Genomic DNA, 15,228 nt, shown 5'->3' with positions numbered 1-15,228 from the left:
TACATGTTCTAATCAAGAAAGAAAAAAATCCAAATCATGTCCCTTATCTCTCTATTCCATCACCTGGACACTGAAGGCAAGTGCCTTCCCAAGCTAACTCCTCTGTGATAATGGGGCATGCCAGCCATAGGAGAGGAAAACCATTTCTGTCATTTGTTCAAAATTGTCCAGAATTTCATGTTATACAATCAAGAGGACTTTTCAGTGAACATTTCTAGAATACTGACTGTAAAGAAATCTATGTACTTAAAATGAAAATATGGGTGATAATTTGGGAGCGTAAAACAGAACTAAAGTGGCATGGCTTGTGGGAATTTCTGCAGTGTTGGATCAGGGAATTTGCAACTGGAATGTGGAAAGGAGGATGAGAAAAGAAAAGGGGAGCAAACCATGGGGGCCTTGCTTCAAACAAAAACATCTAGAATAATATCAATAACTCAGTGAAGAATGCAGAAGTATGTTTAATTCAAGAGTTAACATTAACAAAACTTATTCCTTTGTATGATGTCAACCACATGCTATGCATTCAGTGATTATTTGAATTTTAAAAGAAGAAATTTTTATTACTGAGTGTCCCCTCTCACGCCCTGTACTGGGGATCTAACACTCAGGATCTTGAGCTTGCCATTAGGACACTGAGCTATCTCCCTGGCCCCTATTTCTGAGTTTTTGAAAACTTATTTGGTTGATTTCTGGTCTACATTTTCTTTACTTTGCAAATAACCTATTACTTTAAAGGGAATATCTTTCCTTTTTTTTATAATCAGTATGTCTGGAATGTTCTTGACTTACAAGTGACATTGGTCAACTGTCCATTATAGTATTCCAGACGATGTCCACTGATGTTCTAAAATATGGTTCAATTCTTTTGTCACATTCTGATTGATGATAGAGTGCTCTCTGTGTGCCTGTCTATCCCCTGCTCAAGTTGTTCCTAAGAGACAGACAAAGAAATAGCTCTTCATTAATTCCAGCAGTCAAAGATCTGCCTAAAATTTGATACAGACTGAGGCAGAAACACTTTGCCCTGCAGGTCTGGGAGAAAGACTTAGAGGGCCACAAAAGTTTGCATAGAAAGCATTATAATCTGGTAGTAAAAGATGCACTGGGTAGTAGAAATATTTTCTCTTCCTCCATGGCTTATATTTATTATTTTTACTCTACTAATAAATATTAAACATAAACTAAAATCCTATGTTAGAAACTCAGGGAAAATTGTTGATACTAAAAAATAAATCTGTATTTTTTTTTAGATGGATTTAAGATACATTAAAGTCTTAAGCAGTTGCCAATCAACATCCCTGTGAAGTAAATACTAAAAAAATTAAAAAGTTGAAAATCATTGAAAGTAACCTACAAGAGTTGAAATACTTTAGATTTCATTTGAGAGCTTAAATATTTGATCATTTGTACTGAAAATAATTATCTTTGGAAAATTTGAATGTGGACATGACAAATCAAATAGAAGGATGGACGAGAGATTTTTATGAACTAACCTTGTGTTTTATTTACACGTTTAAATATAAAAACATCATTTGATCTGAAAAGGTTGTAAATTGTCTACCATGTAACTGCCATCTGAATGCAATACCCATGTTTTCTAAATTTCTAAGATATGTTCAAAGTCTAGTATTTTTAGTCTATCTCTACAGTGATTCTAAGTTAACATAACACATGACCTTTGTGTTCATCAGAAAAATGTTAGAGCACAGAAAACTATCAATTTGTTTTCATAGAACATAATTTTTCTATATTATCATTATTTTTCTCTATGTATTTAGTACAGGGTCCACAGGGTCTTACTACATATATTGGACTCTTAGTAATCCTTCTGATTTCAGCCTCCCGAGTGCTGGGATTACAGGCATGTGCCACCACTCCAAGTCTCAGTCACCATCTCAGCGTGCCCTGGGTCAGGGCTGGCATGACTTTGTGCTGGGGATTGAATCCTGATCCTTGTACTCTGCCTAAGCAGGCACGTTAGTCCGTTGAGCTATTTGGCCAGCCCATTCTTCAATAGTTCACTCTAAACTTACTAATTGAAAACATATAAATGGAACTTTTCAGAGTAACTAAAATCTTGTAATAAGTAAAAGTAAATGTTAAATTTTATTTTTATTTTATATTACTTTAAAGCTAAATGATAATGTGCATCTATACTATAGTAGTATTTGGCAGGGGTGGGATGAGGAGACTTCTGGGTTTTAAAGGTGAAGGGGATGAAAGAAAGTATTTGGTTCTAATTCTCATTATATTTGAAAATTGAAACCCAGGGATTAAAGGTCTTCACTTAAGCAGCACAATTAGTTTAAATAAAGAAGTAGTAGATCCAGAACTGGAACTTAGCTTCCAGTGTTTGTTACTTATTTTATATGCAGAAGTTAAATCTCACTCACTATACTTTTAATCAATCAGATAGAGTACATCATTATCAAATATTGGTACAAATTTTTAAAATGATAAGCTTTATATGTCTATTCACTCAAATAAATTCCTACTGATAGGACATGAAAATGTTTCCATTCACTTGGATCGAATTCAAGTTCACCGACAAATCACTGAGATGAAATTCAATTCATCAGAAGACTCAGACAAAGAGATATTAAAGAAGCCCTGAGTGTGTTTCTAACTTCTCCTTATTAATTACATCAAAATCTCCATTTTTAGAGAGCTTGCTCTATAAGGGGTCTTATTTCTATTTCAGATTGGAATTGATTCCACTTTCATCGCCATCACTCAATCTGTTTGAAAGGACTCAACGGTAGCAAGGGTAGCGGGGAGGGGTCCTCAATGAAACCAAGAAAAACTCAACTATGCCTCAGTGATACTTGATGGTATTTTTTTCCTTTTATCTTGATCTCTTTTGACATATGCAAACAAAGAGAGCAAGCTAAAGGTCAAGGAAAGATGTGAAATGAAGTGTGCAAGCACATCGGGTTAATATTAAGAAAATTCAGGGATAGCATTAAGAAAAATGAAATGATCAGGAAATGGACTTTCATGGATTTTTCACCACATGTAGAATCATTTCTTCTTTCCTTCATTCCTTATTTTTCAAAAACAAGTCATACTCAGGGCTTAGCATCTAATTTTTCTATGACTAAAACCTTCAAGTTTTTACTAAAGATCTTATCAAGGGAATTATTGCTGGTGATTGGAGAGTTTCTCAGCATTCCAATTTTGAACATTGAGAAGACTGGTATTTTCTCAGTAGCAAAACAAAATTTGTCTAAGAATCTAATTCATTCATTTATGTAACTGCCTAAGCTTTTTCACAATAATGGCAATGGGGGAAGACAAAAATTTAAAAAAGGAACCTGTACAGATGGTATAGTGAATTTAGTTAGCTTAGTGAACACATCAGTGTTTTGGAAACAGTTATAAAGTAGGTAAACTGTCTCACCATGCAGCTGGCTTTTGCACTGAGCTGTTGATTCACCCATTTTTTTAAATTTTGAGACTATTCTCAGTGAGTTGCTAAATTGCTCCGGTTGAGCTTGACCAAGTATAGTTTGGCTGTTTCCTCCCTTTTGTGTGGTGTATCTTTCTCCGATCCATTTCAGAGACCTAGTTCCTGATGGTCCATTATTCTTTCCACATCCCCCCTCCCTCAGGAATATTGGACCAAGTACTTTTTTCCTTCCCTTACTGCTCTGGTTTGAATATGGTTTCTCTCCATCAAGTCTTACTTTGCAGCTTGGTCTGCAATACAAGGGTTCAACAATGGTGAAGTTTTTCATGTAGACTAAATGAGTTCTCTCATGGGACTGGGTTCATTAGCTTTCTAGGATGTTGTTCCAAAATGAGACTACCTCTCATATCATGCTTCCTCTTGTGCTACATTATCTCCCTTCCAAACATGTCCACTTGACCTGCTTTTGTACCATGAATGTAGCAGCAGATGGCCTTCAGGAGGAAATACTGTAGATGTAGGAGCCATGTTCCTTAAATTCCAGAATCTTGAGTCAAAAAGAAGCTCTATTTTCTATATATTATCCAGCTTTGAGTATTTTGTTATAGCAACAGACAACAGACTAAGATGCTCCCTGAATCGTTATTAGGACCCGGCACTCCAGAAGCACTGTTAGCTATACTGGCTTTCCAGATGGGTTACATAAGATGCTAGGCTCACTCGGCTCATTCTACCAGGCCTCTTGTCTGGGTACAATGATTCAGCACACTAGCTACTGACAGATTCCAAATACTGCAATCTCTATAAGTTCTGCACATTCACCAACTGTGCTACTGTAGTGGTCTAATACAACCTCAAAAACAAAAGTTGCCCTGCCACAGAAATAAACACAAGGGCTTCCTCTAAATCTTTTTTCACTTTCTTCAACAAATAAATCTTTCCTGTTCTGTTTCTGAATACTTCAGAGCATTGGGAAGTGTGTGCGAGATCAATAAATAGAGTTACCGTATTTGTAAAAGAGAGGGATTTTGAGCATTTAACAATAAAAGGCTATTGCTTATTGAAGAATTTTTGTCTCACAACTAATGTAGTCTGTAGTTGTCACAGCAGCCGTCTCTGGACCCACCCTCAGGCTTTCAGAGAAATAACATACCTGATGTAAAAATAATAGTCAACACAGAGAGTACTGTTTAAAAATATTAGCATATTCGAGGAGGACTGGTGGAGGACTCATGATATGAGAGGATTGTTGGTTCTTAGAAACAAAGAATGGCTAGGGGATTATTGCTGATTTCAAGAACCAGCTAATTATTACAGAACAAACATGCTGGTCATAGATGTTTCTGCAGAAGATGAGCAAAGTAAAAACCAAATTGTCATCCTAAACATTGCATTTCGATGTACCATTTTCTGCATATGCTTGAACATGGAGATATGTTGATATGAAAGTATTTTAAACTCTTCCACAGTTTTAATATCTGACAACCATAGGAAATAGGAATCCATTCAAAGCTCCAGAATTTCTATTTTTTTATTACTGCCTGCAAGCTACGTACCATATAGGACTGTAATGACATTGAGCTTAGAATTTTATATCTAGTCACCCATTCAAAAAGCATTGATGAAGTGCCTACAGGCCTTCCTGTCAAAAGTGATAAATAAGTACTGACAGAGGAACACTATCTCCAGCTGCCTATGCATGATTGCAGAGAGGGTCAGGGGCATGAGCACATCTTCTGAACATTACTTAAAGAATACCTGCCCTTGCCTGAAAAGAGGAATCTGACCCTGAGAAGTAAAAACAAACAGACATGCAAGTGGATCTCCAGGGATGCTGTTAAATTTTTTAGTCTATCCATTACTTAGTTACAGGTCTGCAACAGATAAAAAGCAAGGCTTGCCAAGGTCAAGAGATAAGGAACATGGTAAATTATGGAACAACACAGGAAGAAATCTGTCAAAAAGACAAAGCAAAAGCAGGAGGACTTCTTTTTCATTTGAGGAGTCAACTGTTACTTACTTTCTCTGTTGAGCTGAAGAGCGTCGGGTGCAAATAACTGCCATGATCACCACAACCAGCACGGTGAGGACACCAACAGTGACCACAATGATCACAAGCAGGCTGCTGTTCTTCTGAGGTGTGACACTGCCATGCGGAGGGTGCATCTGTCCAATGGGTGGCTCTGGAAAATGACAAGCAAATGAAGTTCAGGTCCTCATTTCCTGAAATGTGGCTATCTGTGATGATCCAGCTCTGGGGGAGCAGGGAAGAGTTCTATCATAGTGAGCATTCTTTTTTTTTATTTTGTTTTATTGAGAAACAAATATTAATGAAACAATTTCAAAGCTGATTAATAGGACATTTTCAATAATTAATACACTGTACATTGTTATCTTATTAGTGGTTATCCATAGTACAAGATGCAGATAGAATATCCTGTCCAAACACTATTACTACAAATCTTTCTCCTCATTGAATTAAGTGAAAGTTGTTGTATATCTAGCCCAACTATTCTGTATATACAAATACAAAATGGTCCTTCCTTTGTATCCCCTTTTTCTTAATGCTGGGAAAAACTAATGAAAAATGGAAGAAACTGCCTAAGCTATCTATCGAAGTTCATTAATAACATGTATCCACAGAAAAACTTGCACGGGAGCCTTTTAGCAGCAATATTCATGATAGTAAATATAGAAGCAGACCTACACACCCCTCATCTGTCAAATGTGGTATGTCCATGCAATGAAATACTACCCAGACATGAAAAGGAATGAAGTACGGACATGTGACAACATGGATGAGTCTTAGAAATACTGTGCTGAGTGAAAAAAGACAAGGCCATATATTGCATGATTCCACATACACAGGCCACAATCTCACATAACTATATCTGTTAATCTGAGCAACAGATGTGATGATAAAATACATAATATACCAACCACTGTTAATCAGCTATTCTTGGTTTGAAAATCTGTAACATATGTATTGTTGTATGTTGCCCTATTTCTTTCTTTCCCTCTGATTTTTGTTCTTGCTTTGCTTTAACTTTTCAAAATAAAATTAAATTAAAAAAGAAGACATAAAAAATCTATAGAGAAGGAAATATGTAGACTGGTGATTTCTAGTGGATAGAAGGAATGTGAATGGGGAGGTAGTGCTAGCGGGGACGGGGTTTCCCTTGAGAGAGATGAACAGTTTCTCCAAAGACAGTAATGACTATAGCACAAACTGTGCCTCCCTGAAAAACAATTGATTTAAACTCTTTCAAAGGTGAACTTTTTCGATATGAGTTATATGTCTATATAGAGTAAGCTATCTTCCTGGGTTAGGGAGATGCAATACAAAGATTCTGTTTGGTTCTATAAGAATTCCAAAATTCTTTGAACTAAAGAGGCTGTGGTTTATGAGAAAATATTACTAAATGGTACTGTGAATTACAAACTTTTTGACACCTATCACTCAGAATTTACTTCTATTCCCCTTAAAATATTACCTGGAAAGCATGTTTAATTTCCAAACTGTCAAGAGTACATGAATCCCACTTAAAACCACTTCTCTGGGTTCAAAAACATGTCATAAATTTTTGGCGAAAGTATGTTCCTGTGGTTTTTTTATGGTAGAAATATTTAGGAAGAGATTAATAGATTAGCATGGCATTTTCATCAACGCTGATCTAAACAAGGATGGCTAATCATTCATTAAATCTGCTTTTTAGCCTTCAGTGATGAAATAAAAATTCTCTGTTGTGTGTTAAATTTGCAATTAAATTCATATATTTGTAATAATTTAATATTAGTTTATAATTTTATTGATGGATTAACTTAGAATGTACCAGAAAACAGAATGTGAATAGTTTCACAGACTTAGTTTGAATTTTTTTTTTTTTTGTTATAACCTGTATTAGCTTTCTATGTGCTGTGGACAAAGATTCAGGTCTTGGGAACCTCAGTGCCTTCATCTGAAAAATGGAATAATAATAATAAATAATGTGTATTGTTACTGTCAGAATTGGGGAAAATATAAGGCCAAGTAAGTACATAATGTACAGTGTAGCATTGCATAAAGCCTTGCCTATATTAACTAATTGTATTTGCGGTCCTTCTCTGAACTGCCAAACTACTAGTTCATGAGGAACCACCTAGTATACAAAAGATAAATTAATCTTCTCTTAGAAATAAAGGCACACTACATATTTGAAAATTAAATAAGTGAAACCTAAACAAATTATTACTGGTTCATTATCACTGGAAAAATACTAAGCCCACCCGATAGAGCTTAAGTTCTCATAGGAAGGGACTTATTTTGATAAGTATTTAAATAATTATGGAAAGTATTTAAATATGACTTTCTGTTAAAAAGATTCTAAATGAGATAAATAAGAGTTCCTTGAAGTAATTTTTATATTTACTGCAAAGGAATGGGGCCAGGTTGGAACTTTCTGTATTATAGATTTAATCGTTATTAGTAAAGTTATTATACAGTAAAATTTCAATCTTGGGAAATCTTGCTGTGCTTAATACAATAATTAATTTGAATAAACTAACTCCTCATGTGAGAGCTCATAAGGGAGATGGCTTGGAACCTCAGGTGCTTTATTAACATGATTTAAACCGAACTGTTCAACAGAATCAGTTTGAACCCTATATAATTGTATACCTTATGAACAGTTTTTAACACCCAGTAAGTCAGAAATACTCAAATGTCTTTCCATATAAGAAGACATCATATTTCAAGTCAGGAAATAATGACTGAATGTTGCTGAGCACTAGTGAGATTATACTGCAGTCATTTCCTCTGAAGAGTTAAGATGCATCAGAACCCATTAATAAGTTTTACTTCCAGGCCTTTATTATTCTTCATAAAATTTCCCATTAGTTTAAAACTTGGTATACAAGGTCATTCATTAATGTCCTACTCTCAAATCAACACTATGTTCCTAATAACTGACGTTGAATGAGAGTGAAGAAAACCAAGAGCCATGGTGACTTAGTTGTTACCTGAAGTATCTGTGTTCTGTAAAGTTATTGTGAACACCAAAGTAGGGATACCCAACTACTGCCTCTAAAGAAAAATCCAGGTTTGTTTTCTGTGAGCCTCTGGTTACATATTTTTAATCAGCCAAGCAATTTACAGAAACTTATGTATACTTTATTTAAAGACAGCTTTTGAAAATATAAAACATTGATTCATTAACTTTTAATCTGTAGCAAACAGAACTATGGTGTAAACTCATACCTGAACAACACACATAATACGTTCACTTTCTTGTATACACTAGAAACCACTTCAGTACTCTTTAGGGATCATTTTGAACATTAAAATCACCAAAGGAAAGTATAAAAAAAGATGGCACTCAATATACCACAAAAAGAATATTAATTCAGTCTAAGGCTCAAGCAAGCAGGTAAAGATCTGCCTGCTCCATCTCAGCTGGACACACGAGCTGGGGAGAAGCAAATTGTTTTCCACTTTGCATTTTGTCCATCAATGATGACAAAAGCAACCCGAGCATTGACTTTCAGGATACCAACAAGCTTTAGCATGGAGATAAACTCACAATGTAGACTCTGCAGGGAATGAGAGCTGCCTCACCAATATCTCAGTTTTTCAAAGGACTGATCTGACTCCAAGAAACCTCAGAGTTCACAAATCTACAGCAGTGAACTTGGGACAACTTGAGTCACAAGGACATTTGCTACTTTTTAGGCTTCCAGGGAAGCTGTGGGGGGAATTGCCAAGACCTGCAAGTATCCTCTGGAGTGCTGTGATTATTCTGAGAGATAAAGGCTGCAGGGCCCTGCCTACGAGCCCCAGCGTGGAGCTGGCACTCAAGAACCATCTGACTCGGCTTAGTGTAATGTGGCTCCTTCATGTGTACTACGCAATTTTCCAAATAGACAGGAAAATTATATCTCGTAATATCTTAAGGAAGCACTTGTTCTCATGTCAGTAACAGTGTGAACAACCAGCACCTGAGCATCATGGCCTACTGTCAAGGAGAAGGGAGGCCAATTGTTTACATTCTCATAGGTATCCATTCAATTTTTTATTTTCATAATGTTCTATCAGAGCAAACTATTTCAACTTTGTTTCTACCAAACTTTTTTTTTTTTTAATGTATTTAGTACAGGGTCTATAGGATCTTACTATGTAGATTGGACTCATACTGATCTTCCTGTTTTCAGCCTCCCAAGCACTGGGATTATAGGCTCGTGCCACCACACCCAGTCTCAACTGGTGGCTGAGTGCACCCTGGGGGCAGGGCTGGCAGGGCTTCTGGTGCCAGGGATCAAACCCCAGTCCCTGTGCTCTGCCTTAGCAGGCGCTTCAGTCCCCTGAGCTATCTGGCCAGCCCTTGCTTCTACTAAACTTAATAAAAACAAAAGCAAATAATAATGTGATAGTTCTAAATTTGAGATAAAGATTGGAAAGTCAGATTATGAAATAAGAGCTTTAATTTTTCTAAGCTATTATGTTTATTATGACAATTTTCCCTTGTAAAGACTGCAGTAAGCTTACTTAGAGACCAGAGTATTGAGTACTGAGTCACACAGAGAACAAACCAGGTGGCGATTGTGGAAGCCCTAGCTCCTATCTTGAGCATCTGGTCACTAATAATTGCACAAGGTGAGGTGCGACTGTGTGAAGGTGACAAACTAAGTTGTGAAGAAAGGAAAAGATCTAGTGAAATAGACTTTTTCTATTTCTCTCTTTCTTTTGTGGTATTGGGCTCTTCTCAGTGGCCTTCATCTCCAGCCCTCTTTTTTATTTTTTATTTTGATGCAGGTTCTTGCTAAGTAGGTAAGTCACACAGCCTTGAAGGAGCTTTCCATCCTCCTGCCTTAGCCTCCCAAAGCACAAGCCAATGGAGATTTCTAGTTGTGTACTGAACATTTTCTTTAACATTAGTCTTCTCTAATATTTTGCTATTATTAAAACACTTTATTTGTTTGTTTGGAGTCTCATTTGGGTCTCACTACGTAGTTCAGGCTGGTCTTAAACTCACTATGTAGCAAAGGCTGGCTTTGAACTTACTCCAGTCCTCCTGCCTCAGCCTCCTGAGTGCTGGGATTACAGGCATATGCCATCATGCCCCACTTTTGAGCTTAAATATGTCTTAGTAATTTTATGGGTCTTTGAGTTTGTACATAAAGGCATATGGCTTTGAACATTTCAGAGAATTTCCCCCTAAAATTGGGTGCTATAAGCAATCAACTGGAAAAACTACAGATAATCAAGCTCAATGTACCCTAAAATGAAATATTTATCAGAGCTCAGGGAAATTTTTTCTTTAGTCAATTATACTGGAAAAAGTGGTTCATATCTCAAAGATGGAAGAATGTATTCAATTATTCCACAAATATGTTCTGAAGGTCCAGTTAGATGCTGAAAATACAGCACTGTAATCAAGAGAGGTGTAAATGTTGACATCATGGATATCAAAATTGACAAAAATGATTGATATTAAGCAACTCCAAACTGTAATTATGGAATTACAAGTCAGGTATTAAAACAGCATAAAGGTTTATATACAGAAATAACATGAGGACACCAATGTTTTTAGGGTCATGAGAGGGCTCATTATGGAGATGACCAGCTGAATCAGGAAATATGCTGAGCTAGTTCCTGTCCTTTCACAGGGTACTGAGAGTAGGCTACAAGCCTGGGATGAGAATGTTGAGGGAAGCAAGACCCTGTCATAGAAAGCTCTGTGGATAATACTGAGTCACCCTAAATGCCATCACAGAGCATTTACGGCTCTCAGCAAGCCAGTACTAGATTTGTTTTCAGACCTCTCTTGCTCCTGCGTGGACAGGTTGGTGGTGGCAGCAAAGAGGCCAGCGGAGAAGCTACTAAGTTCTCCAACAACAGTTGATGATGTTCTGAACTGAGTTGCAACCACTATAGAGCTCAGTGGACAGCTACATAATACAGTTTGAAAGGAAAAGAGCAAAAGGGGAGGCTGGATACAGGAGAGGACAGAAAGGGCGAGGCATGCACAGGGGTAAGCCGTAGTTTTGTGTGTGGTGTGGCAAGTGAAACAGAAACCTCAGGTGGTGAAATAGCTCAGTGGACTAAGTGTCTGCTTAGGCAAACTCCGCAATCAGGCACCACATGTTGTGCTGACCCCATCCCCAGGTGCACTGAGCCAGCCAAGGAGACTGGGCATGGTGGTGCATATCTGTAATCCCAGAGCTGGGGAGGCTGAAAACAGGAGGATCACTTTGAGTCCAAGCCACATAGTGAGACTATGTACCAAATATATATTTTAAAAAAGAGCAAGAAAGAGAATCATCAGAGAGAGACAAGCCAACATTCAACCTTCAATACACTGAGTGGATTGGTGCTAAGTGTTGAAGAGGTAGCTAGAGAGACTCCACTTGGAATAACAATTCAGGAGTTGGCACACAGGTAGGAATGGCAGCCATGGGAATATAGGAAATCACTAAAATAAAAAAAAATGTAAGTACAAGTGGTAAGCTCTCTCAGGACTGAGAACTTGTAGTTCAAGTAGAAAAGAAGGGGCTGGCAAAAGAGGAATAATAGGCCAGCCCAGGCTTGTGCATGATGTGACACATCTACAATCTCAGCAGTCTGGCAGGATGAGATAGGGGGATCACAAGGGCAACTTCAAGTTTTAATGAAAGTCTTTTTCAAAATAAACCATAAAATGAAAGAGAACTGTTGATGTCACTTAAGAAGGTCCTGAGTTCATCCCCAGTACCATGCATATGGGAGTGTGCAAACACACACACACACACACACACACACATACACACGTGCACACACAAACAAACACACACATACACCAAACTAGTCTCCTAATACTTATGTATTAATGGTAGAGGTTTTTATTTTTGGTTTTTCTTTGTTTATTTTTCCTAACAGCTTTTCATAGAATTCATCTCCCTTAAACAATATCCAGGTTATATAGCTGAACAATTTTCAAATAGGGAATCAGCACTCCCCACCAAAGAGAAATTTGATAATATCTAGAGACATTCAGGGCTCTTCCACCAGGAGGCAGGGGATCTGATACTGGCATCCAGTGGGTAGAGGTAGGAGACCACCATCAAATACCTCACAATATTCGAAGACGTCACCACTATAAAACCTATCCTCCCCCAGTGTCAACAGTGCTGAGATGAAGAAATGTGAGTGGGGCTTGGGGGAGAGCTCTGTGGCACAGCTTCTTCCTGGTGAGCACAAGGTGCTGAGTTCAATTCCTGGTCCCAGAAAAGAAAACTGGGTCTAGTTTAACACTTTTGGGGGCTGGAGAAATAGCTCAGTGGCATAAACACCTGCCTGGCAAGTTAAGGTCCTGAGTTCAATCCCCAGTACCAGAAAAAGAAAAATAGTTTAACACTTTATAAATTCAGATGATGTGAAATCCAAACAGTTTAAGAGATTTAGTTGAACACTAAATCCTAATTCCTGAACAAGTCAATTTTAGATTCTAGGAAGTCCTGTGGGACAGGATAATGTGAGCATAGTGTCTTTTAGTCACTGTGCTGAGTCCTGGGAAGACAGGCAGCCACAGTTGTCTTTCTATCTGGGAGACAGTTGGAAACTTTACTTCTGGATATTTGAGTATATTTCTGAGTGTCTTGTAATAGTTTTCCAATTTCAGAAGGATCATTTCATAGAAACATTTAAGGAATTCCATATACCTTATTTTGGTTAGTTAAATTGTTATTAGATTCTGAAAAAAATGAATGCTTTTTTTTGAAACAGAAGGTAAATTTGAACTTTTGCCTGGCATATATCCCAGTAGAGTATCTGTCAAGTTTTCCAGAGTGAACAATACATGAACAATCTTCATAAAATTAACTAAAAGGCCTGCCTATAACAATGCACCAAGGTATCTAAATATGTCAAGTTTAACATTGTTTTCAAAGGTTTAGGCCAATAAAATAATTTTTCAAGCATTTATACTAAGTAAAATTTACAAAACTGATTTTGCAAGTTACAGACAAAGCTAACAACAAAAATAAATTGGGGCTAACAATGAGAAAATAAAGATTAAGTTGAAGTGACCTCCATAATCATCATTCACATGAGCTATAAACTTTTAGAAGTTGAAGTTTTTCAGTGTTAATGTGAACCATCATCTAAAACGGAACGCATTGTAAAAGTAAAATACTACTCTATCACTACACATTAGTTTTGATTCTACCTGCCTTCCGAAGATAATTTAGGAAGCCTCTTCAGTTTCTACATTTTAATTAAGGGCTTTCAACCATAAAAGTAAACATGAACCATGGCTTTGTTTTTCTTTATCTGAATGCCAAAATTGCACTTTTAAAAGACTGGCAAGTGCACAGGGAAAGCAAATGATTCGGAAGGCCTGAATTTATTTGCAAGTGGCTAGAGTATCTTGACAATAAGCCATTATTCTATTACAGTACTTTCAAAGATGAGCCCAGGAAGTGGAGAGAGAGCCAGGAAACCTCTGTAATTCTGTCATTCTAAAGGGAGCTGAGTGACATGTCATTGTATGTCAGGTTTAGGAATTCAGAATTTAAGATGCTTTTGTTGATGTAACCTGCTTCGTAAAGGTGAGGTGCAATTGGGGTTCTATCACCCAAGGATCTCTCCTGCATGTCTAATTGGAATGCACTCCCTTCTGAAAGTTTAGGACAAGAGCAGAAGTTGAACTGGGAAGCCAGGTTTTCAGAAGACTTGGAGGATTTAGCTGCAGAATCAAGACTAAAATCAATCACATATTTATCATCATTTTTCTGCTAGTGATTAAGACAGGAAACAGATTAAGTCTACCATCACCCATGCCTCTTGAGGTTACTGATTCACTATAACCAGACCATATGATGATTTGTTATTTCAGTAGAGAATCTAGAAATATTTCAGGTGCTTTCTTCATTCCATTTAATTAATATGAAATTCTTAAACATCATTAAGTGAAGCAGAAAACCCTGGAGGGATAATGCCAATAATTTATATAAATTGGCCCAAAACCACTGAGTGTCATTATCTATTTTATCTTCATGACTTTGTTCTCAGAGATAATATTTATCAGGTCAAATTTACCTATAATTGTATTCTTGTTTGAACTTGAAAATAGAGAAAAAAATTACTGAATATGGTAACATGAATTTTACTCAATTACTGCCACGCTCTTCAGCTGAGATCCGAGTCCTTTGAAAAAGAAAGTTCTGTTGACTTACATACTATTTATGTTAAATTGAGGCTGGATTTCTTCTGGACCAAAAGTGCATTTCATTTTGAAGAGAATGTTGAAACAGAACCAAACTTTTAAGCTTGGTCCAAAAATTAGAATTTCCATATTTAGCAACTGAAAATACACAAAGCCTAGGAAAACTTAAGCAAATTTTCACTTCTTATACATGTAGATAGATGGAAATACATATATAGCTAGAGATTGGAATCTTTTGTAAAGCTTTTTAAACCTCTGATTCATAGGCAATTAGAAATGCTTTAAGGAAGTACTTCTCCTGTAGTTTACTTGTGCACCACTTTGCACCCTCACAAACGCTGGGTAGGAGTGGTTGCCAGCTACCCCAGGATGATTACTTTTTCTCTGTTATCTACACTGACTTCTTTTTTAGTTTCCTGGGGCTCTGTCTTTTGAAATAGTAGTATCCGCTGGTCATGTTCATAATTAGGGACGAATTCCAATTCAAAACTCCCTGTAGAAACAGCATCTCAAAAGTGACGCTGTTGGATGATTCTAAAAAAGATGGTGTTGGGGCCAGGGAGATGGCTCAGTGGAATAAGCACTTTCCTGGCAAGCGCAAGGGCCAGAGTTCAATTCCTGGTAAAAAAAAAAAAAAAA

The 15,228-nt window shown here is 37.0% G+C and overlaps 1 protein-coding gene across 1 annotated transcript in view; it reads right to left on the bottom strand.

Annotated features, from left to right (window-relative positions):
- Dcc (DCC netrin 1 receptor) overlaps positions 1 to 15,228 on the bottom strand; it is a 1,292,183-nt gene that overhangs the window by 66,227 nt on the left and 1,210,728 nt on the right. Inside the window, exon 23 of the mRNA XM_004623665.2 lies at positions 5,433 to 5,595. Within this exon, the coding sequence (XP_004623722.1) occupies positions 5,433 to 5,595 (163 nt within the window). The remainder of the gene's footprint in view (positions 1 to 5,432; positions 5,596 to 15,228) is intronic.

Source organism: Octodon degus, unplaced genomic scaffold (genome assembly GCF_000260255.1).
Source record: "Octodon degus isolate 3935 unplaced genomic scaffold, OctDeg1.0 scaffold00003, whole genome shotgun sequence".
Lineage (NCBI taxonomy): Eukaryota > Metazoa > Chordata > Mammalia > Rodentia > Octodontidae > Octodon > Octodon degus.
This window is presented reverse-complemented; position numbering and strand designations above follow the sequence as displayed.